The 26,183-nt window shown below is 42.7% G+C and overlaps 2 protein-coding genes and 1 long non-coding RNA gene across 3 annotated transcripts; 2 read left to right on the top strand and 1 right to left on the bottom strand.

The window, feature by feature from the left end:
- The first annotated feature begins 5,247 nt into the window (after positions 1-5,247).
- Positions 5,248-6,677, top strand: LOC141022952 (uncharacterized). The gene is made up of 3 exons (XM_073499244.1): positions 5,248-5,594; positions 6,254-6,348; positions 6,445-6,677. Exons 1-3 carry the CDS (start codon positions 5,248-5,250, stop codon positions 6,675-6,677), a joined length of 675 nt encoding a protein of 224 aa, XP_073355345.1.
- A 2,429-nt stretch (positions 6,678-9,106) lies between these two features.
- LOC141022953 (uncharacterized) lies at positions 9,107-10,604 on the top strand. Its single transcript, XM_073499245.1, has 3 exons — positions 9,107-9,450; positions 10,244-10,317; positions 10,375-10,604. Exons 1-3 carry the CDS (start codon positions 9,107-9,109, stop codon positions 10,602-10,604), a joined length of 648 nt encoding a protein of 215 aa, XP_073355346.1.
- A 12,262-nt stretch (positions 10,605-22,866) lies between these two features.
- On the bottom strand, positions 22,867-24,237 carry LOC123493890 (uncharacterized). The gene is made up of 3 exons (XR_006663301.2): positions 24,121-24,237; positions 23,384-23,554; positions 22,867-23,083 (listed from the first exon to the last, which is right to left on the bottom strand). It is a non-coding gene; the product is annotated as an uncharacterized lncRNA (long non-coding RNA).
- Positions 24,238-26,183: the final 1,946 nt, after the last annotated feature.

The following is a 26,183-nucleotide window of genomic DNA, read 5'->3' on the forward strand; positions in this document are numbered from 1 at the left end:
GTACGTGGAGAGGCTGACAGCTGGGTCCACGGCCGCAGCAAGGAAGTGCCTCCTTATTACGTGCAAAATAATTATTCCTCCACCTGACAGCGGGGACCCACCGGACAGGCCACCGTATTTCGCGAAAACAACGTTTGCCCCTGACTGCTGGGACCCACCAGCTACATCTTCGCACGCAAGGAAGTGCGTCTGGGCAAAAAAAAAACGATTCGCCCCCCTGACTGTTGGGACCCACCAGCTAAATCTTTGCACGCAAGGAAGTGCCTGATAGTCGGGACCCACCTGGTCGAAGCGTACGTAGCGTTGTCATTCTGGTCGCGAACATCTACGTACATATATACTGGTGGATGTAGAGGCGCGCACGTGTCGTAGTAGAGGCGCGTATGTGTCGTAGTAGAGGCGCGCACGTAGCATGTACACGTACGTACAGCGGCCAGGGTGCAAGAACGAAAATACGGCCACGTATGTGTACATACGGGCGGGGTCTCGAACGCCTACTCGCGCATACGTACGGCCAGGGCTCGTGTACATGGCTGGGTCGGAACGGAGAAATAGCGTCGTCGTCGTGTTCATGGGGAGGCAACGGAATGCGCTGTGTCCATGGGGAGGCAACGGAATGCGTCGTGTTCATTGGGAGGCAATGGAACGCGTGGGAGCCAACCGGCTGGGTCGGAACGGAATGCGTGGTCGTGTTCATCGGGAGGGCTTGGACGGAACAGGCGATGGAAACGAGGCTTGGCGTACCGCACAATGGAGGAAACGGACCTCCTACGTTTGGAACGGGGTCCTGTTGATTGGGAGGGGTCTGGCATACCGCAAAACGGAGGAAACGGACCTCCTACGGTCGAAACGGGGGTCCTGTTGATCGGGAGGGGTGTGGCGTACCGCAAAACGGAGGAAACGGACTTGTGTTGGAGCGCTACGGTCGAAACGGGGGTCCTGTTGATCGGGAGGGGTGTGGCGTACCGCAAAACGGGACTCCACGGGATACTGTTCATCTCCACCGTCGACCTCCTCCAGCCTCCACGGGCTACCGTCGACCTCCTCCAGCCTCCACGGGCTCCTGTTCATCCAGCCTCCACCGCGCGCTACTCCCCCGGCTACTGTTCAACCACCCCTCCACCGTCTACTGTTCATCCAGCCATCCACACCATGGGGTCCTGTTCAACCACCCCTCCACGGGCACCCCTCCACCGTCTACTGTTCATCCGGCCCTCCACACCACGGGGTCCTGTTCAACCACCCCTCCACGGGCACCCCTCCACCGTCTACTGTTCATCCAGCCCTCCACCACACCACGGGGTCCTGTTCATCCAGAGGCAACGCCACCGCTCACTATTCATCCAACCCCCCCCCCCCCACAACGCTCACTGTTCATCCCAGAGGCAGCATCGATCGGCTTCAGTTAGCAGCAGTAGCGAAGGAATAGCTCGATCGGGTTCAGTTAACAGCCATCGATCGATCGCTCGGGTTCAGTAACGCGTAGCCTGCAGTGCAATCGCTCGGGTTCAGTTAGAGCCAACGCCTCGCACACACGCGCGTACGTGTACGAGAGAAACGTGCATCGCTCGGCCCCCGACCTCCCACCGTAACCGGGAACTCCCCAAAATTTTCCTCGCCCTCGCTTCTAGCACGGTTTTTTCTGTCATGGACGACCCAAAGAATGTCATGGACGGCCCATAGAATGTCATGCAGCTGCGTCTCCGGCCCGCCCAGGACGAAAAGCCCATTTTCTGTCACGATTTTTTGTCATAGAAGTAGGAGCCCACCACATCTATGATGATACCGGGTTTTGTCACAATTATCGTCATAGAAGTGTCATATGTATGACAAAAAAAATTCGTTCGGCCCAAAATGTCACGGATGTGTCTTTTTTTTGTAGTGCATGCATCCTCACAGGTACAACTGGCAAAACCACCCCCAACCACCCCCCCCCCCCAAAACTCAGTTCTATTGGTATATATGCACCACCATTTGCTGACCACTCCACGTCTCTTTTCTCATTACCAGACCAGTGCCCGCAATGGCTTTGGCGATCCCAGATGCTTTCAAGAACACGGTACACAAGCTGTGCCGCTGGCACATTATGAAGAAGTACATGGAACACCTCGCATACCTGTACAATCTGCACGAAGACTTTAAGGATGAATTCACATCAATCCTAAACTGGCCCCTCATGCCAACTGAGTTTGAGGCTGCCTGGAAAGGACTCATTGATAATTACAACCTCCATGATGATGCCACGATGATGGGCATGTGGAACGAGCGTGAGAGATGGATATCAGTCTACTTCAAAGAAATTTTCTGCGCCAAAATGACATCCACCCAACGAAGTGAGAGCATGAACTATGTGCTCAAGAAGAACTTCATAAGTGAGAGACAAAACCTCCACCGGTTTGTCAGCCAGGTAAACTCCTGCGTCAAAACCAGGAGGCAGACAGAGAACCAGGAGACAATGGGTAACCGAGTATAGCTCTATCACCTGTCGTAAGACAAAATAACATTCTTACTAAAGTAAAACTTTATTAGTTAGACAAGTTTTTGCTGCAAGAAAACTAATAATTTGGTCATCACTCTTGCATGTGCAGAAGGCACAAAACACGCTGACCTTCTATGGGTTTGACACCCACATGGCAAAGCTTTACTCATGAACTGTGTACAGCGAGCTCAGAAAAAGGCTAAAACTGAGCACACTCTTCACGGCGACAGAGACGGAAGAGCCCACAAAGTACCTCGTGCGCTACAACAACCCGCAAAAACTGTCTGCATGGGCTCAACACACGTTCCAGGTGGTTGCAGACCCCGTGGGAGAAACATATGAGTGCGAGTGCAAGCTATGGGACCACACATGTGAGGACTAAAAAAAGATGTTACATATTGTACTACTTTTTTTGCAAAGTTTTTGTTCTTAAGAAATGACAAAAAAACATGCACCTCTTCCAAAAAATACAGGTCTTTTCTGCGTGCATTTCCTGTGCATGATGCAGACAATTAAGGCTGCCAATGTTCCAGAGAAATACATCCTCAGGAGATACACCAAATGCCTGAACATCCAGCCAACATTCAACAGAAATGACTTGAGGACAGTAGCATCAAACAACGCATCCCAATACTGCATTGAAAGCTCACTCCTGACGCTGAACATGAGGGTGCACAGAAAAAGCTTGAGAAGCCAAGAGCAAATGGCGAGGGCACGGGTCGTCATGGACAAACTTGAACAAGAACTCGACGCCATGCATTCTGCTGAAAATAGAGGTGTCGCGGACAATGAGGTCATTGAGCAGGATATTGCTACAATGTTATCCGAGATGAACCATCTGGGAGCTATTGACCCATTCGACAACGAGGAAGAGGAGCAACAGCAACCAGAGCTTGCCCATGTGCACACTCAAGAGCACCAACATGCTCACATGCAAGATCATGAGCTTGATGGTGCTGTAGGCGAACGACATGACAACAGGACATCCTACCAGCAGCAGCAAGAAAGGGTGATTAAACCACCCATATTCTCAAACACAAAGGGGAGGAAGAGTAAGACGCAAGCAGCGAAAGCAGTGAAAGCAGCAGCCAAAAAGCCGCCACGCCCCATCAGGCGCGTGGAATTGGGCCCGGACGGCAGCCTCTCGGGATAAGGGCATGCGGATTCTGCAACGTCGTGACCAATCATAATTACCGCACATGCCCACTCCGCACAGATGCCACTGTCAACAAGCAAAAGCTGCAGAAGCAGATTGGAGCCGCCCAGGTATCTACCAATGGAGACGACACACGTAACAGCTACACTTGCCGCAAGTGTGGGGGAACTGACGAACATAATGCCCACACATGCAAAGTGGGCAAGGAGGTCAGTGGCGCTGAACAGAAACATGGCAGGGTACAGAGTTCCAAAAAATCAAAAAAAGAGGATGAAGAAGAAGAGTTTGACAAGAATGATGACCAATCAGACGAAGACAATGAAGTTTACAGTGTTGGGGACGACGAAACTGAAACTGACAAGGAAGCTGCCAAGGGTCAACAAGGAAAGGGCGTCGGCAAGGGACAACATTCGGGGCCAGTTAGGAGGAGCTCAAGACTGAAGAATCCATAGTGGTTATGCTGCTGCGTCAACTAAAAAATAAGCTTGTACTCTCAATTGCCTGAGTACACAATGAGGAAACATATCAGAAACAATGTCGTTACCAAAACTTATTTAGCTTTATCATCGATTTCTCAATCAGTCTATAGTTAAGATATAATTTGTGATTTGTGCCCGCTGGACAATTGACATTATTATGTAAACCATTTGATAATCCTTTTGAATGCAGTCACAAAAACATTTCAAAAAATTATCTGGATTTATGTAACGCCAACACTACTGTCGACGAGTAACTCAGCAAAAAAATGTTAAGGAAAATTTAAACTCTTATAGTACATCAGTACTGATAATTCTCACTCGTTAGTTCAAAAAGGCATAGTAACCAAACACACCCGTGAACACCTCAAAAAACATCGTTTGAAAAAACAAGCTATGTCTGCTTCTGCCAGTCCTAGTTCAGAAAGACCATCAGTACATAAAAATAATTACCTCAAGCAAAATGCAAATATAATACACCTGTACTGATGAAAATCTAATTTATCTGTAAAAAATACTTTCAAAGATTATCTTGATATAAACAATCCTTTAAAAAACAAAAAAAATTAAAAAACATTAGCATGACACACATAGTCTAACTGGTATTTGGTAAGTTCAATTACACTTCAATCACCAGTCCAAGTACCAACAGTAGAGGAGTACAAACCTCCATCATCACCAACCCTGACACGTGCAAGTGGGATAAGCAACTGATAAGTACAGCTTGACAAGACAGATCAGTGCGACAGTAAAAATGCCATCATCACCGACCCTGAGACATGCAAGTGGGATTCAGCAGCTGATAAGTACAGCTTGACAAGACTACTCAGTACGACCAGATTAATAACTTGGCAATTAAATTGGCTTGGACGGTTGGTTCTTCCAGGCCATCGCCCGCGTCATCCACTGGGTGGTTGCCACAAGGGACTGCAAACGGCGACCCCACGGCACTACACCCACTACGCCCACGCCCCCGACGAACCGCCTCCCACACATCCCCGCCGACGCACTGCAAAAATACCCCATTGTCTTCCATCTCTGCCTCATTCACAGAAACCACCATTGCCGCTTCCATCTCCACTACACACAAACCACAAACTTCTCTCTCCCAATCCCACAATCGCCGGAGGAAGGCGATGGCCGAGGAACAGTCCGCCAAGCGTGATCATGGCGAGATGTCGGACAAGAGCAGCAACCTCGTCGATGTTCACATCCCCGACGAAAAGCGCGAGTACACCAAAACCCTCACAGGGGTTGAGCTCCACGGCAAGGAGACGCTGGAGATCGTCTGCACCAGCGAACCATACAAGGTCGACGAAATGATCTCCAGGCTCTGGATGAAGGTTGGCGGCAGGCTTCGTCGGATCGTCGGCGTTGGTGTGCACTACACCAGCGAAGATGAACCTCCCCAGATGGTAGCAGTCCTGCAGTTGTGCTTCGAGGAGCTCTGCTTGGTGTACCACATCGCAGCGGCCACAAAATGGTGACCCATCCTACTCATTTGCCCTGCTTCTTTTATCTGTTTTATTAGTACTGTATCCTGAAAATTTCATCAGACTTGTTTCCCAACTAGATGTACTAGTGTGGTTTGTGAAAAGTGGATGCACTACTGCATTTTCTCAAGTAGATACACTATAAATGTATTTTTGAACCTGATGCACTGGATTACTATTTGGAAAAAATCTTGCGGAAGATTAATTTCTGAAGTTGATCGACTAGTGTAGTTTCTGAACTTGATCCAATAGTGTAGTTTATGTACTCGATGTACTAAAAAGATGTTTCTGAACTTGGTGTAGTGAATTATTTTCTAAATTTGGTCTAATGTTATTTTCATAAGCAAAAAAACTAAAAACTTGGTGAAGCACTGGTTATGTGTTGTCCAATTCAACAAAAGTAAACTAAACTAGTACTAAAGCAGCACATACAACATTGACTCGAACTATGTATAATCCAAAAAGAAAAATAACATGATGTACTTGAATTTAATTTCAGAACTTTGTTTACTAGTTTTTGAAGTACATTCATCCATTATTTATGCTACATAAAGATCTACTTCATGGATTCATCGCTTGTAAAACAAAAAAAATGAATAATTCAAACATCAAAGTAATGCTAATTTTTAAAATGTCTCTCCCCTTGCAGGCCCAAGCGCCTGAACGACATGCTGCAGCATGAGAGCTTGTTCACGTTTGCCAATTTTAGCATTGAAAGCGACAAAGAGAAGCTGAAGATGTCCGGTTTGGAGATCAACCCCAACAAGTTCATCGACATTCAACGCCTCTAGAGAGTTCCATACACTGGAAAAGAGTACGACTCATTGACTGATGTTGCAGCCAGCGTCATCCACCCATTCTACAAAGGCATGAAGAAGAACATCGACACGCAGGAAGACCACAAACTGTGGGGGATCAGCCCGCTGCCAGACAACCTCATTGAGTACACAGGAGTAGATGCGTACGCCGCGTACAAGTCATGGGACATGATCGACCTCATCACAAATGGTTCGGAACTTGCAAAAGAGCGGGAGGATGAGAACTTCTACGACCGCCCCTATTGCCCATTTTAGGGATGAAGATACATCAGAGCTTGCCTTCGTTTTCCTTCCGCTTGTGCTTGCCTTTTATCTTGTTGTTTCAAATTAGTAGTTTGCTCTTGTTGGGTTGAACCAGTATGAGTATGTCGTGCTTGTCATGGTTGAACAAGTTTACTTATGTCATCAAGTACAATGTTTTGCTTATTTCATTATATAAGTTTGGTAGCTTCGTATGTTGTTAATCCATCATTTCAAATTCAAAGTAGCTTCTGAATGGAACTTTGTGGCTGCTCTAAAGTACTAGTTATGAAGCAACTAATCACACAACGTTGTATCCATGTGTAGTTTCGATTCAGTATTGTATAGAAAACATAACGTTGAAAACAATCAGCGCAATTTGAGTTGTTTAACAACGCTTCAAAAGTTGATGCAGAAATTCTTAGTACTTCTTGTAGTGTTCTCATTCATATGTAGCTGCTAGAAAATTAACAAGTACTACAAACAGAAAAAGTTAAGAAGCATCAGCACACACTTATGTTGGTCACTTGCATATTAAGAATGACAGTACTAGTACACTTGATCGGACAGTACATACTTACTACAGTAAAAAGTACAAAGAAGCATCAGTCCGTAATCCCCCCAAAAAAATGTCAAACTAAGAACATAAGTGCTACTATGAACGGACTATCAGTACAACTTAGTCCACATGCAAGTACCATAGTTCTGAAAATGACACCAGAAGACCCTTGCGAATAATCACAAAAACAAACACAAAAAAGAAGGCAAAAAACTCAAATGTAAAAGATTACACTTACACAAAACTCACAAGAACTAGGACAAAAAGAATCTGTCCAAATTGCTGGTGGAGTCAAGTACTACATTCAAACAAACAAAAATGGAAAAAATTGATCGCCTAAGGTCAGGCGCAGGCCCTGACGCCGCTAGATGCTTGAACTCGAGCCCGTGGGTGAATCCCTAGTAATCCGCATAGCGCAGGGCCCGCTGACCAGGGCCCATAGGTCATGAGAGAGAGAGCGTCGTGTATAAGCGCTCAGGTAAGTATTCAGAGGAGTTCGACCAGTGAGCCTCGGCCGCGCTTATAAACAGGTCTAGAGCCCCCTCGACTAGCGAGGTGGGACTAAACCCAGAGTGCATGCGCATACCGCACTGCACAGCCGCGCGGGCCATTTGGGCCGGAAAACGGCCCAATAGCCTCCATCGACTACAAAAACCCCACCAATAAAGCCCAGTTAAACAAACCAGAGGGCGGGGCAAAGAAATATAAACTACAAGAAAAATGTTCGAAACTGAAAATATATAAATTCAAATACTAGTTCGCAGGCAATAACTTTAAATACGAAAAATAAAAATAAAAACAATTTTAGCTCTGCACCACGGATGATGAAAAAAAGGAAAAAATATGATACAAAAACAATGATCCTCTAAAAAGAAGAGAACTTAATAGGCTATCTGTTAAATGTACATAATTTAAAAAACCGAATTAAATATTACTTTCAAGTTCAATTAATAAAATGCAAGAAGTTCAAATACATAATGTTTGTCAATTATGCTAAATTTCTTATTTATATAAAATCTGACAAGTTCAACTAATAAAATGCAAGAAGTTCAAATACATAATGTTTGTCAATTATGCTAAATTTCTTATTTATATAAAATCTGACAAGTTCAACTACTAAAATGCAAGAAGTTCAAATACATAATGTTTGTCAATTATGCTAAATTTCTTATTTATATAAAATCTGACAATTTCAACTACTAAAATGCAAGAAGTTCAAATACATAATATTTGTCAATTATGCTAAATTTCTTATTTATAGAAAATCTGACAAGTTCAACTACTAAAATGCAAGAAGTTCAAATACATATTGTTTATCAATTATGCTAAATTTCTTATTTATATAAAATCTGACAAGTTCAACTACAAAAATGCAAGAAGTTCAAGTACCAGTTTTGAGCAACAACTCCCAGGGCACTGAAAAATGTTTTTGAGATAAACTAGTGTATAAGACTTTAGTGGAAAAACAATACTTAAGATCCACACGGAAAAACATCACAAAGCATATGTCACCTAACAGTGCAAAATGCCATCATCACCACCAATGAGACGTGCAAGTGGGATAAGGAGATCATAAGTACAGCTTGACAAGACTAATCAGTGCGACAGTAAAAACCCTTGGCTTGGATAATTAGTTCTTCTAGGCCACCACCCGCGCCACCCACTAGGTGGTTGCCACAAGGGACTGCAGACGGGGACCCCCACGACCACTACGCCCACGTCCCCGGCGAACCGCCTCCCACACATCCCCGCCGATGCACTGCAAATTACCCCATTGTCTTCCATCTCTGCCTCATTCACAGAAACCACCATTGTCGCTTCCATCTCAGCTGCACACAAACCACAAACTTCTCTCTCCCAAGCCCACAGTCGCCAGAGGAAGGCGATGGCCGAGGAACCGTCCGCCAAGCGTCATCATGGCGAGACGTCGGACAAGAGCAGCAACCTCGTCGATGTTCACGTCCCCGGCGAGAAGCACGAGTACACGAGAACCCTCACAGCGGTTGAGATCCACGGCAAGGAGACGCTGGAGATCGTCTGCACCAGCGAACCAGACAAGGCCGAGGTGATGATCAGGCTCAGGATGAAGGGCGGCGGCTTGTATCCAAGCTTCATCGGAGTTGATGTGGAGTACACCAGCGAAGAGGGGCCTACACAGATGGCAGCAGTCCTGCAGTTGTGCGTCAAGCAACTCTGCTTGGTGTACCACATCGCAGCGGCCACAAAATGGTAACCCATATTACTGTTCATTCATCTGTTGTACTAGTACTACTCCCTAAAAACTTCATTAAACTTGTTTCCCAACTAGGTGAACTACTATAGTTTGTGAAGTGGATACACGAGTACATGTTTCTCAAGTTACATGCATTTCTGAAACTCTGAAGTGGATTGTTTCACCAGATTATAGCATCTGAAAACTGATGAACTGGATTAGCATCTGAAAAATGTTTATAGAATTCTGAACTTGATGCACCAAATTAATTTCTGAACTCGATGTACTAGCATAGATTCTCATCTTGATGCACTAGTATAGTTTATATAATTGATGTATTAAAAGATGTTTGGTGAAGTGGTATAGGTCCATATCTTGATGCACATGTTTCTCAAATTAATTTCTAAACTTGATATAGAATTGATGCACAAAGATGTATCAAGCACTGGTATAGGTCTTTTATTCAACAAAAAAGAAAACTAAACTTGAATCAAGCAGCACATATATCATTGACTGGTAAATAGGTTCTTGAATTTGGTGAAGCACTGAAGATAGCAAAAAAGAAAAATAACATGGTGTAGTTGAATTTAATTTCAGGACTTTGTGTACTAGTTTCTGAACTACATTCATCCATGACTTATACTATATAAGCATCTACCTCATGGATTATCACTTGTAAAACCAAAAAGCAGAAGAATTAAATGTTCAAAAAAGAACACTAACCTTCAATATATGTCTCCCCCCTTGCAGGCCCAAGCGCCTCAAAGACTTCCTGTAGGAGGAGAAATTGTACACATTTGTCGGTTTCAGCATTGGAGGTGACAAGCGGATGCTGAACTGGTCTGGTTTGGAGATCAACCCCAACAACTTCATCGACATGCAGCGCAAGTGAAAAGTTCCAACCACCAACGAATACTACGACTCCTTGGCCGATGTTGCAGGCAGCGTCATCCACCCATTCTACAAAGACATGAAGAAGAAGGTGGACAAGAAGGAAGACCACAAACTTTGCGGGACCAGCCCGCTGCTAGACAAGCTCATCAAGTACGCAGGAATAGGTGCGTACGCCACGTACAAGTCATGGAAGACAATCGACAACATCGTGACAGGTTCGGATATTTCAAAAGAGCAGGAGGCTGATCCCTACTACCACTACAACTTCGCGGGATGAAGAGGCATGAAAGTCTGCCTTCGTGTTGCTCGCGCTTCTACTTGTCCTTAATCTTGTTGTTTCGGATTTGGAGTTTGCTTTCGTTATGTTGAACCAGCTACCTTATGTTATGTGTGTCAGGGTTTGAACAAGTTTGCCTATGTCTATCAAGTACATCGTTTGCTTATGTCGTTCAACAAGTTTGCTAGCTTCCTATTTTGTTGATCCATCATTTGAAGTTGAAGTAGGTTGTGAATGAAACTTGATGGCTGCTATGCAGCACTAGTCATGGAGCAACAAATCACACATGGATATTTTTCACAAAAAAAACAGTGGCAGACTAACTAAGGACAACACCAAATAGTAGCCTTGGACACTCAGTACAGCTTAGACATGTATGATAGTGCTATCACACTAAAAAAATAAGTTTTTAGTAGTTCCAGAAGAACACTAAAAAAGACTAAGTTTCAGCCGAAGACAACATTCAGTACTAGCAGCATCATGCTAAAAAAAGTAGTTAGAAATTTACTAAGTACTGCAACAGGAAAAGCAAAGAACCATAAGTACATATTTCCTAGTCACTAGCATGCTAGGATTGAAAAGTACTGGTACACTTCAACACACGGTACATTCATTCTACAAAAATAAAAAAGAACGGGAAGTTTCAGTTCGCATTCCCTAAAACAGTGACACACTAAGAATAACAGTAATAGTACAACTGAAATCTCAGTACAACTTAGTCTATACGGCAAGTACTATGATCATACCAAACATTGCCTTGAGAAGAACCACATCCTAGAAAAAAGAAGGCCAAAACTAAATCAAAAAGATATCAGTTTGACCAAGGAGAAAAATCACAACAAAGAAAACAGAAGCATCAGCCACATTGACCAGTGAGGTTCTAGTTTCAAACAACACAAAAAAAATAAAATGATCAAAGTACTAGCATAATTGAAATCTCAGTACAACTTACTCTATACGGCAAGTACTACGATGATACCAAATATTGCCTTGATAAAGAAGCCCAAGACTCAACCAAGTAGATTACAGTCCAACAATGGACAAAAATTCACAAAAACAAACAACAGAAGCATCAGTCCACATTGACTAGTGAAGTAATTATGAACTTAATAGGGCTATCTGGTAAATGTAGCTAATTTAAACTAGTGGTTTAACTTTTACTACGAAGTTCAACTATTAAAATTCAAGAAGTTCAAAAAAAATGGCTCTCAAATTTTGCTAAATTTCTTATACTTAAATAAAATCTGGCTAGAGATCACGTAGCAACTTCGTCGTAAATAATTTCAATCCCAAAAAAAAATCCAGTTCTAATAATTATATAACATCAGTTCTACATAACAAGGAAGCGTCACTCCACTCACTCTAGATCCACGAGTGCTATCGTGACACCGAATTTTAAAAGCCTTACGCTGAATGAGATTACAATTCAGTACTCACGGGACTATACCATACGTACAAGAAACGAGGGTGCAGAAACTATAAAGGTCCAACTTAGGTTGGGACGGATGAAAATAAGATAAATCTCACTTTGTCAGCAACAACTCGTAATGCACTTGAAAAAGGGTGTTTTCAGTTCAACTAGTTTATAAGACTTCAGTACAAAAAATAAAACTTAACCAAAAACGAGTTCCCGATGAAACATACACAAGTGAAACAGCTATTCAACCACACTATCATCATGGAAAAAAATTGTTAAACATTGTGCCACATTTAAACACATCACAAAAATACCAGTTATTACATAGTAGTTCACAAGATGTCACTACAAACAAAGCCTACAATGCTATCAAGAGATATAGCACACAAGTATCCCATTCACTACGCAAACGATGACCATTTCTTCTAAGCATCAGGAGCCAAAGCCTGAACCTCCTTGGGAAGCTCCGTCACCAGAATCTAGTTATTCCGGTTGAACACAACCGTATACAGATCCTCAACGTTCCAACCAACAATACGAGGCTGCAAAACAATAAAACAAATTATCAAAAATCATGACAAATAAAAAAAGAATACACGATCAGCCAAACACAGAAAGTGAAAAGCTAAACTACAACCAACGTTATTATTTCGAATGTTCTCAATGATCTTTTCACCATCATAGTTTCCCGCATACTTCAAAGTATAATGCCCACATTCATTCGCCCCTTGAAGTGGAACCTTCACAAACGTAGGTTTCTTTGCAAAAACCTCCCATTTGGGCTGCTTGCTCGCATTGTACTGAGCATCACCATACACAGCCTTCATTACTTGGACCAATCTGGAGATCTGTAAAAAAAGAAAAGAAACCACACATTTTCAGGTCTCAGAAAAAGCAGAAACAAAGATGCGGAAAAATTAATCCAGTACAGATAATAAATGTCACTCACAACCTTCTCGCAGTCTTTATGATAGGTGTTCTTTGAAGGACGGTGGTTCTTCGGATAAGGTAAAGAGCCAAGGATGTCGACGCTACTTCGGTACCGATTCATGACATATAAGGAAAAGTGGTTCACTTTCTTATCCTTTGGTAAAATCATAGGCTTGAATAGAGGCATCATGATCTAAAAACAAATGACCAAAAAAGAGATGTTAAATAACCAAAATAAAAACCAGCATGACAACAAACAAATAAAACCAAAAATCAACTAGTAGATCTCACAAGGTCGGCACTGAACAAGTCTTCCTCATCTTTAACATAGCTCTTGAAATCTCTCGCTGCACTCTCAACATTAAACTCTTTATCTTCATCACGCTAAAACGTACAGTCAAGCACAACCTGCAAAAAGGCAAAAATAAATAGATAGTGGAAAAGGATCAACAAGCAAAGCATCATTAAAACTCATAAAAACAATAGGCAGTCTTGTTTAACAGAAACAACTTTTTGATTGATTACCGTGATGAAATATGGACTCAGCAATACCTTTTTTCCAGATCTGAAATCAGCATTTCTCTCGGGATCTTGCTTCCAATCATCAATGAGGAGGTCCATTACATCACCCTCCATCATTTGCCCAGGCGCAAAAACTACCCAAATGCGTTTCCCAGTGAAGCTAGTTACGCTATCATCAAGCTGAGGTATCATTGAGAATGTATTCCTGCAGCACACACAAGAAAAAAAAGCAGGGGAAGCAAGATAAGGCATTGACAGAAGTTCAAGTTGTATAAAAAGGAACAGTTCAGGTCATATTTATCTAGCAGTTAGAAACAAGAGAAGAAAAGAATAGGAAAACAAAATGAGAGATACTCACTCGGCATACTTGTCACGCCCTTCATCACTAAGCAGCAGATTATACAACTTGCGAGCCTTGTCCAGGTGAGGGAATTTATGAGGGTGAAGCTGCTGCACAGGGGAGCAAAACTGTATAGGAGCTCTGGGTGCATGCTTCATGCTTGTAACATTGCCAGAATCCAAAGTAGGATCCTTCCTAGCAGCACCAGCTCTACGGGCCACTATTCCGGCAAGGGGGGACAAACCCTTGGCAGCAGCGCTCCTGGTGACTCTTCCCACACCATCAATCTTGTCAAACGCATCATCATCGCTATCTATCAATTCCACAATGGGATTCTTGGGTGTAGAGGGGCTCTCTGCACAAGCAGCCGCAGAACCTTTCAGAGCTCCCAACCGCCCCTTCATAACACCAGATCTCGTCTTTTCGGGAGAACGCCACTGGCTAAAATCAATAGCTGCACGCTCGAGCTCCGAGAACTGGCTGCCAAAGATCCTGTAGTCATGCTCACCAAGATCCAGCCACTCACCTGTAAAAATAAAAAAATAAAACACCGCATCAAGGGTAAGTTCGAAAACATAATTCATGATAGTACTAATCAAGAAGTACAAGCTGTAAAAAATTACAAAAGGTCATGCATACGTACAGGGTTCGATGCCAAAAAAACCCAGAAGTCAACATCAAAAACATCGCTAGTTGCGCAGGTATACAACAAAGTCTTCCTAATGTCAAGAATGTCTTCGTGGCTGTAATCCAACATTTCAATCACACCATCCTCCCGACAATGATAGGTCTTGCAGTTTTGTAGCATAAAGAACCCACAATCATGCCTATTAACAAAAGAAAATACAAAAGGGTACATCACAAATCTGAAAAATTAGGAACACCATCCTCCCAGCAACAAAAACAACTAATAAAACATTAAAAACGGATACTCACGTGTTTTTCTGCTGCGGCACCCGCACAAACTCGCAGGAGAAACCATCAATTTGCGCCAGCGAGAACGGTTTGGCCTTGTCTACGCTTGACTCCCTCCAAAGCTTCTTTATGTTATCTGTCTACGCTTTTCATCGCAGAGTGAATCAAGACACTCGAAACGACGGAACCTCAAATTCAGAACAATCAAGCACCAATGCCCAGATTCATCAGTAGGCTTCATGGCAGCCATGAATGACGGCGGATCAAAAGTAGGGAAAAGAAGCTGACAAAAAAATCGCGGAGGAAAAATGAATTTAACAAATCATAAATGAAACAAAAAATTCAGCCACCAAACAATGAAATAAATGAGAGAAATTCAAATTCAAAAGTACAAACAAAAATTAGATAATCATAAGTTGTAATTTAGTAAGCAACCCACTACAAAAAATAAATGCTACTCAAGTTTATATCCACCGCCCAAACTTGCAAGAAACATATCAGTTCAATTTCCTTACGACAATAAGTGCAGCTTTAAAAAAAGAAGCACACATCATTCATAAGCACAGGGGTAAAAAGCAGGCTACTCAAGTTCATTCCCACCTCCCAAACTTGCAAGAAAACATGACAGTTCTAGTTCATGAGTACAATAAGTTCAAGTTCACCTACTTGGTCAAAACGATCAGCCCCTGATCTCGTGAACCACTGTAGCACATTGCCATCAATATTTCCATCACGATCTTGGTTTGTTGTACAAAAAGAACAACAACAGTTAGAAAATTGCAAAAATAACTTATCATCCTATGTAGAAAGTCAAATACTGACCGTCACCCATCTGGGAACTATCAACTTGTCAGTGTCTCGGTACTTCTGACATAGAGAATATAAAACAACATCAGCACTGTCTGAGTTGAGCATGCCAGTGGGGACAAACGCTTTAGTAATAGAACCAACACTGGCATTACATTCTCTATTTTGAAACATCGGCTTGTCACTAGGAAAACACAAAAGATGACATGAATTAAAACTATTGCAATAACAACAATATTCATATAAGAGAAAGAAAAAGAGAAGAAAATGATGCGGGCAAAATCCCAAACTAACCATTTCCGACGGTTCGTGCGCAACCTCGTAACAGCGAAGAAAAACAAATCAACGTTAACAACATTAGCACCTTCTGCTTGCAGAAAAAGAAGAAAAAATAATAAGTTCAAGCACTACAAAGTGAACATGTCCAAAATGCCATAAATGATAAGTACGGCTCATTTACAGGTCCTTACCTTCACTATCTGCATTTGACGACGGGAGTTCCTGTGATGACACCAATATGCCTGCAGTCTCTGGGTTTGACGATGGAAGATCTTGTGAGGACAGCAATATGGCTGCGCTTTCAGGGTCTGAAGAAAGAAAATCCTGGGACGACAGGAGCGCCTCCTGCATCAAGGGGCCAGAAGAAATCGATAGGAGTAAATCATCATCCTCGGATGGCACCTCCTCCACGCTAGAGGCATCTTGCAATGCATCACCGTAATCAAGCCCTCCGGGCAGGAAATTTTCCGGCGGCAAATCTTCACAATCAGAAAGATTTTCATTCCCAACAACACCAACACCAAACGTATTGGCATCAAGTATGTTGGCAGCACCAACATCCTCATCAGCAACTTTGGTACCAGCATCGTGCCCACTACTCAATGGAACACCACAAGCATCATCTCCACCACTAACGATAGCCTCACGCTCGACATCAGTCATCTGAAAAAATAAAAATTCAGAAAAAGTGAATAATATAAGCAAAACTAACAATAAAAAATAAGCTAGCAAGAGGTGCACAGAAAAACAAACCTTAGCAGCATCCACAACAACATCATCGATCTTGCTGCTGCTAACATTCAAAGGAACATCACCAATGGTCGAACAAGGCTCGTCGCCAACAACAGGACCCTGATTCATAGTAATGAGCAAAAAAACATTGATATTATTAGCAACAATAAACACAAGGAATTAAACCACACTAACACAAAGGTAGGTATAAAAAGGTAGGTATCACCTACAAACTCTTAACAGTGTGGGATAGAAAAATGAACACATAAGGCACATTGGTGCGCATGAAAATTCAAGAATATATATAATCTTGCACTTATCAGTAGATGATCATTAACTCCATGGTCAACAGCAGCCTCAACACTATGACTGGTCTCCTGCATGAAAGAAAAATTAATAAACAGATGAAGATGAGGAAGTTCAACTACAATACTCACAGCAGAACAACATAGTAATAATTGCGGACAACAAGGACTGACTCACATCAACAACAGGGGGCTCCAAGCCAACATTATTCTTATGGTGATCAGAAACATTAGCATCAGTACAACCACCATCCCTGCTGTCGGTGACAGCAGCCTCATCATGCATGAAAGAAAAAATTAATAAACAGATGAAGATGAGGAAGTTCAACTACAATACTGACAGCAGAACAACATAGTAAAAATTGCAAACGCCGAGGACTGACTCACATCAACAACAGGGCACTCCAAGCCAACATCATTCGTATGGTGATCAGAAACATTAGCCTCAGTACGATCACCAGCCCTGCTGTCGGTGGCAGCAGCCTCATCCTGCTCAATCTGCCTGATAACAACATTTGCACTTTTTTCATATGGCTTGCAGCGAGAGTCTTGCATAGTTTTGAAACGCTTCATGATGTTCAACAGACGAAGCGAGCTCTGAACTAGATGAGCAGTACCGTCACGCATATCACCAATTAAAATTCTCTCCATCTCAATATAGTCCGATGCTTCCTCAGCGTTAAATTGATGACCTTCAGGAAGGATACCATTGATACAGCTCAGACGCCCAACTGTAATTGGGACCTTTTGCAGCTCAGAACACACATTACTAAAAATATGCTCAGCGCGCTCCAACGCAGAAACAGCAACATCAATACCAAAACCCTGCCTCTGTGAAGTACTAGCATTACTAGGGCCAGGGGGAACATAACCAGCACCCTCAACACCATGGCCATCTCTCAACTCATCGTGCAGAGATGAAATCTTTGGAACCTAAGACGACGGCATCTCCAAGACTGGCCGCTTATACACTCGGAAAAAACAACCTCCTCATGAGTTTTCCACTATAAACAAGGGGGGAAAGAGTTAATTAATCAATGCAACACACAGGGAAAAATAAAACATGATATTAACATATTTAAATCAACAGCATTATCAATCTTTAACTGTCAGTGCCAATTTGTTAGTATTTACCAACAGACCAGTTGAACAAAGATATTCAGTTCAACCACACATGAAACAACAATACTAAATATCGTACATAAACCTCACAAAGCTTAAAGAAATGACAAAATCTAAACAGGTAACTCTGCAGTACACATGTTCACTCCAGCAAAAAAGCTATACCTAAATAAAAAAAGGTCTGCAAGACACGAAAGAAATAAAACTCACCGGAAGCTTCCCAAACACCCAAGTCTTTGGATCTGCGTTGCCTTTTTTATCAAATCAGCATCAGCCAGATCGGAAAGCTTGTCAGGATCCATGAAACATATGCGGGGAACTCGCATGTCAGGTTCTGGAGTCTTGCCACGGATAAAGCACTCAAGGTACATTAGTACAAGCCCTATAGCACAACCTGTGATTGCCTTCCCCATGGTAACACCATCTTGGTACCTGACAACAGCCCTTCTAAGCTCATCAACCATCAGCTGGCAATAATCCATATTAGCCATGTCCTCAATGACGAGATCATCAAACATTGTTGCCTCTCTGGAAACACGCGGGGTGGCACCAGGCAACACAACCTTCATAAACACAATAATGAAGAACACTTTGAGAGCAAGGTCATATTTGGTAGGATCCTTGACAAGCACCCTGAGCCTATCCGTCAAATCCTTCATCTTGATATCTTTGTTCCTGCTAATATCAAGCTCCGATCTTAACTTCATCAGAGCGTCGTCATATCCGTCCTCTGACGGCCTTGGTGCAGAACGACCACCATGAGGGAACCCAAATAGTTGTTGTATACCATCGCTAGTGATGGGAAACTTCTTATTAGCCTCACCCATGTGAAGAGTCATCGTATCAGGATCTATCCTCAGGTACAAAACTCCCATCATAGGGCGCGAAATGTTAGACTTCACCTTCCACCTGAAGATAGAACCAAAACCAGCTGCATGAACCCTAGCCACATGGCGACTCTCAAGCAATTTAGCACAAGCTTCAATCTCTCTCAACGAACATCACACAGTCATGTTCAATCGCTGTAGGTCACCTTCATCCAAAGCAACTTTTCCGGCATTGCCTCCCACCGGCTTGACCGGACCCATAACTCTAACAGGCTGTAAATGAAAATAAAGAAGGCACAACTTAATTAAATGAATATAGAAAACAAAACAAGCATATGAAGGCAAGAAAAAAACAAAGATTGCACAAGTTCAACTCTTAAGAAAACTTCAGTACCACCCTCAATTGATGCAAACAATGACCAGCCCTCACCTGGCAGCATACCAGCCCAGACACAATTAAATCATTGCAAGTACAACTAGTAAGTCACATACAGTACAAACACGTACAACTGTGTATTCATCTTCAGGATTAACTTCAATATCATCTTCTTCAGATAAAGGATCTTCAGCTTCGACATGAGCACGCTTCTTCACACCTTTGTTCACCTTCGCAGGAGGAACTTTACGCTTCTTATTTTGCTTCAACAAAGAGCGCTCTGGAAGAGGAGACGAAGAAGGCTTTTTATTTGTCAAAACTCGTGGACTCCGACGAACAGGAGAGCCACCAAGTGTGCTTGGACCAATCTTCATAGCAACACTATCTCCATCAGCTTTGCTATTACCAGGTTGGGAACCAGCTTTCACACGTGGGCTACGCCTCTCTGTGCCATCAGGATTTGGATCTGACATCTTCCTCTTCAAAACAACTTTCTTCTCCTTAACTGCATCACCAGTAAACACTTGCGTCAAACGGCTCTGCATCAGGTTTGTCTTCACAGGCATGCCAGTTCCATGAGATTCAGCATCAACAGTTGAAAAGGCCGCATCACCACCTTCATCGCCTACACCTTTAGGAGCTTCAGCAACATCCTCATCGCTTTGTTGCACGCAAGCAGCCTTTTGACGCCGTTCCAACTCCTTTCTCCTCTGAAAATCACACTTCTTCTTTCTTATCCTTTCATCCTCGAGCTATAACTACATAGGAACATCCTCAGCCTGAGTAACAGGCTCAGTGCCATCAACAGTCTGTGACTGAGTAACAGACAACTGCAAGCTCCCATCGCCATCATCAAAGTTAAGAGAATACATTCCATCATTGATATCTTTGACAACATCACCAATGTCCTTAGCAGCAGCATGACTGTCATTAACTGGATAAACCAATAACATAAGAACACACATATAAAATTAAACCACAATTAACATTGCAGAGACAATATAAATAAAGCGCATAGCATCAGACACAAACAAAAGGAACAACTGATGTAGCTAAGCATATTTATGTATTCAAGGCTGATAAAAAAAGAGCAAATATAAGGGAAACACCAGCAACATTCGCATGTTCTTCTAGAGGATTTGGTGTCTCAAAAATAACATTCACAAGATCTTGAAAGCATTCTGATTTGTCAGAATCAGGAGGCACCGGCACTCCAACATCTGCAACAACATCATAATTAGCAAAGAAGTACATGAACAAGCAATCAGTTCAACTATGTGAACACTACAGGTGCACCCAATAAAACAATATCAACCCACCACTGGCACAACAAACTTCAAAATGACAACTCTTTCAACATCATAGTAGTTCTTCACTGACTACCACAACATATTCAAATGCCAGGACAACAGTTCAAACTACACATGGTGATCAGTACAGCAACCTATCTGCAGTTCACAGCAACCTAAAAACTAGAAACACCACACATTCCAGGGCAAATATTAACACCAGTCAAATCCATACAATTTGTAAAGTCCATACGACAACACCTATACAACTAAAAACCTATTAAGCACCAGATCTGATAAAACATTATCCGAATTACAGGGGAAATTACATGCATTCAACTTGTCTGGACTGGATGATGTACCCATTGAGATCTACAGACCTAAAATCTGCCAAACCAGATGTGCAACACACATGAACAAAAATTAGGGCTCTTACCTATTTCAGAAACGAAGCACGCCAAACTAAGCAAAACTCTTACAAGCAAACACAAAGTCCACCACCGAATACAGTATCACTGATGCGAACCGCTCGTTCAAGAGCAAAGGAAACCCTAGCGAATCCACCCTGAGACAGCACGAGAGCAATAACTTAGAAATATAGGGAAAATCTGTAGATAAGGGGACGCAAGGGGAGCCGATGGCAGAGCAAAAAGAGGAAACAAAGCACCCAGACCTCCACCCCTGGAGTTCAACCGGCCAGCCGACGCTCCCGCGGCGAAGCAGGAGAAGCAACTTCTATGCGAGAAGAGGAGAGGAGGGGAAAGAAGGAGTCGATTTGTGGAGGGGAGCAGAGCGGAACGGGGGAGAGCAGAGGTTAAAGGTGAGTGGGAAAAAACCGACGGCTAAAGCCCACAATCGTGGCGAAGCCCACTACCTCTGGGTAGTTACTAAAGATAAAAGTAAAAATTAAATACAATAAAAATTAATGTTGAGGGAGAAAACAAAATAGCTAAAGTACAAATAATAATCCACAACAGTACAATAAAAATTATCAAAAAAGTACAAATGAAATAATACTTCATAATGATGATCATTTTTCCCTAAAAAAGATAAGATAATGGGGAGCAAGTCATGTCACGGTCTCGCCTCCGCATGCGATGCTGCGGCACGCCGCGTCGTCGCCTGCTATGGCTCGTTCCTGGCTCGGCCTCGCCAGGATGGGGGAGGGGGGTCCCGACCCCCCTCCCCCCGGCTCGACCTCGCTCTAACGCGACAGTGCGCTCGTTTGTCAGGCGCAGTGCGGTTATTCTGTCCCCCCCACACGCACCCACACACCCCTAAGATAGATAATGGGGGCAAGTCCATACAAGGAAGATGTGTCAGTACAACTATGCCCCTCGCTGCGGTGCAGGGGCAAGTCATGTTACGGACTCGCCTCCGCATGCGACGCCGCGGCACGCCGCGTCATCGCCTGCTACGGCTCGTTCCTGGCTCGGCCTCGCCGAGATGGGGGAGAGGGGGTCCCGACCCCCCTCCCCCCTGGCTCGGCCTCGCGTTAACGCGGCAGTGCGCTCGTTTGACAGGCGCAGTGCGCACATTCTGCCCCCCCCACACGCACCCACACACCCCTAAGATAGATAATGGGGGCAAGTCCATACAAGGAAGCACTACAAGAAATATGTCAACTTGTGACCTTGACTATTGGTCACTGAAAGGTCATTGTTTTTCATTTGCGACCTTTTTGTGACCAAAAACAGAAGGTCAAAAGCTGGCAGTCGTAAACTGAAATTAACGACCTTCTCTATGAGAAGGTCGTAGATGTTTACGACCAAAACAGAAGGTCGTTGAACCCATGACCTTTTGTTTTTGGTCACTGGCTGTCTGCCCAGGCCACGTCGGATCCGACGTGGCAATCTGACGTGGCAAAATTGCGACCAATTGAAAAGGTCACTCACAAGATTCAGCCTAGTCCGATTAGTTGTTTTACATGGGCCGAGCCCAACAATTCAGCACATTTAGTATATTTATTTCTGTTAATTTTTGTCAGCTACATGGGCCAAGCCCTACTGTTCAGCCCATCAACTTCTATGCACGTTTGGCCTTTCAAGAATATAGGTACTATTTTGTGCAGCCCATTTTCTGGTTTACATTCAGCCTTTTTATACAGTCAAATAATAATTCAATCTTGGAGTTGGTCCAGTACACTTTTCAGCCCATTCACATATATGCGGCCCATATTCATACAAATGATTCTCATTTTCAATAAATTTTGCAAATAATTTCATAATTCATCACTAAATATGTTTACATCACATGCCATAAAGCCCTACAAAATAGTATCACGTATTCCTATACAAAACTATCAAATCATACGTACAACAAAACAGAATACAAAAAATGTAGTTCAACAAAAATGAATTTTCCAATACACTTTTCAGCCCATTCACATATATGCGGCCCATATTCATACAAATGATTCTCCTTTTCAATAAATTTTGCAAATAATTTCATAATTCATCACTAAATATGTTTACATCACAGGCCATAAAGCCCTACAAAATAGTATCACATGTTCCTATACAAAACTATCAAATCATACGTACAACAAAACAGAATACAAAAAATTTAGTTCAACAAAAATAAATTTTCTTCCTCTTCCATCTTCCAGAACACAACACCTGGCATTGAAAGGATAGACCATTAGAAGAATATAGAATACAAGGGAAACAATCAAAATAAAGAAATGAAAGGCACACACAATGAAAATTACGACATCATCAATATTTTTTTATATTACCATACAAACAAAAATGTAATCTGATTGCTTAGGACATATGGCATTATCAACAAGACAGCAAAATTTACAGTGCCAGCTCAGGAAGAAGGCAAAGCATATTTTACAGTGCGAGCTCAGGATGCCACCATGCACACTCCAACAAAAACTAAACGGAGGGCAAGAGAGCAGGACGCAACTCTACCTGGAAATGCTGCTAGCCAGCGACAAAAGTAAGTTGGTCGGAGCCAAAGAGGGGTCTGCCAAAGGAGCCAAGCATGCCGACGAGGATGAGGTAACCGGAGATCGTCTCCTGGTTCTCCTTGATATTGCCCTCGAAGTTCTTCCGCTCCAGGTTGTCCTGCTGCAGCTCGTCCTACACCGCCCAGAAACAAACAATTCAGATGAACAACTGCATAGATCATACCTTGTTTGCTTATCTAGACCAGACACTACTACTATTTGTGAATATAGCAAATGTAAAAGCAATGTAAATGGTAAACAACACTTGAGAATATATCAACATATTAAGAGCATATTGTTTATCATCCACATATAGTAGCACAATGCTACATGCAACTGTTAGGATAAAGTAGAGCTTCTACATTACATAGTTAGATATGAAAGACCAAGCAAACTGTTCCGGAAAAGACAAGTTACAGAGCAATCATGTATAGACCATTCTACTGGTAGCAAGGGCATAAAGATAATCACTTAACAAGCAGTACCAACATGAGTAAATCACATAAAGAAGTGCAATCTAATATCACAGCTGCCAAAACACCATATCAAGATTCCGTACAGACCAAAAAAGAGCATGCGCTGCAGGACATATAAATATACCATGAGCATTATTTCTACAAGTAAAATGCCTATAAATATTAAAAAATGCCACTGGGTACTAATCGGCCAGAGTAGTGTCATGGCTACCCGAGGAATCACCTAAACACAGCCTCGAAGAGGATGGCCAACGCTGCCTGCACTAGAGTCACCATGTTGCCTGTAATTCCATCAAGAAAAATACAATCAGTATCAGGATCAGAGGTTCAGAGCAAGAATAGTGAAGGCGTTTATGCTATGAATGACAAGGAGGTGATGCTAACTCTAACGAAGTAGGCATAGAGTAACAAAACAACTCCATTACACTTAAGCTGCTGCTACCTGCATACACTAAATGGAACCAGAAGTATGTCGACTACTAGACAGCCATGAATGATGCCCAGGAGTATTGATTTGGAAACAATCAATCCTCCAATACTGATAAATTTTGGAGTATTAATTCAAAGATGACCTATACTACAGTACAGTGCAGTGCGTAAGAAGGAGTGAATCCATTTTCAGTCGACACTAGCAGTAGTACACTGAAGAAATCGGCACTGGATAGAGTCAATTAATATGTATAGCTAGCACTCATTTGCATATATTCTGCACTTGAATTCGAACCAATCACTCTTTTTCAGAAGATGCATGTACATGCATGCAACTAGCGGACATGTGCCTGAGTGTAGGCATGTGCCTGAGTGTAGAAAACCTATTCGATCTGTGTTTATCCAGTGCATTCCATTTGCCTTAATTTTAAATCGCGGTTTTGTAATGCAGATGCTTTGCAGCTTGGTCATAGCAAATATGTTGTGCATTACTGAAACACAGACTGGAGTTGGGCATAAAGACCGAAACACAAGCCCATTTTCCGGTATTTTTTGGAATAGGTCATTCCTGGTTTCTAGTTTATACGTATGTAGGTGCCATCTCCACTGAAGATGGTTCAAACTACTACTCCAGTACATACTAATAAAACTTGACACAGGCTAGTTCAAACTACATACTAATAAAACTAGATCAAGTTGCTGATAGACATCAGATGCTTCTAAACAAGCAAGAGGCATCGCTTCGTACTCCTAAAATGAAGAGAACACACATGTGGCGCTATGATTGATGCAGCAAAAATAAAGCATCCGTGCAGTCTGTTTCATCCTACTGATTGTGCCGCTTTTGAGGCACCGATTTCAATTTGTAGGCACAATGGTGTTCTGCAGTTTGCGAAACCAGAGGAGGAGGCCGAACAGAGCACCTTGTTGTCTCCGGCATTGACATTCACGCGAAGCTTTGCTACCTCTTGAGCTTGCGTTGGATTTCCCCAAAGAGGAGAGGATAATGCAGCAGAGTAGCGTAAGTATTTCCGCCAGTTTTTGAGAACCAAGGTATCAATCCAGTAGGAGGCCACGCGCAAGTCCCTCGTACCTACACAAAAACAATAGCTCAACGCAACCAACGCGATTAGGGGTTGTCAATCCCTTCACAGTCACTTACGAGAGTGAGATCTGATAGATAATTTTTTTGGTATTTTTGATATAGAGATGCAAAGTAAAAAAAAAGTTAAAGTAAAAGCAAAGCAATAATAATGTGATGGAAGATTGATATGATGAGAATAGACCCGGGGCCATAGGTTTCACTAGTGGCTTCTCTCAAGAGCATAAGTATTCTACGGTGGGTGAACAAATTACTGTTGAGCAATTGACAGAATTGAGCATAGTTATGAGAATATCTAGGTATGATCATGTATATAGGCATCACGTCCGAGACAAGTAGACCGACTCCTGCCTGCATCTACTACTATTACTCCACTCATCGACCGCTATCCAGCATGCATCCAGAGTATTAAGTTCAAGAAAACAGAGTAACGCCTTAAGCAAGATGACATGATGTAGAGGGATAGATTCATGCAATATGATAAAACCCCCATCTTGTTATCCTCGATGGCAACAATACAATACGTGCCTTGCTGCCCCTTCTGTCACTGGGAAAGGACACCGCAAGATTGAACCCAAAGCTAAGCACTTCTCCCATTGCAAGAAAAACCAATCTAGCTGGCCAAACTAAACTGACAATTCGAAGAGACTTGCAAAGATAACCAATCATACATAAAAAATTCAGAGAAGATTCAAATATTGCTCATAGATAATCTTGATCATAAACCCACAATTCATCGGTCTCAACAAACACAC

Source organism: Aegilops tauschii, chromosome 5 (assembly GCF_002575655.3).
Source record: "Aegilops tauschii subsp. strangulata cultivar AL8/78 chromosome 5, Aet v6.0, whole genome shotgun sequence".
Lineage (NCBI taxonomy): Eukaryota > Viridiplantae > Streptophyta > Magnoliopsida > Poales > Poaceae > Aegilops > Aegilops tauschii.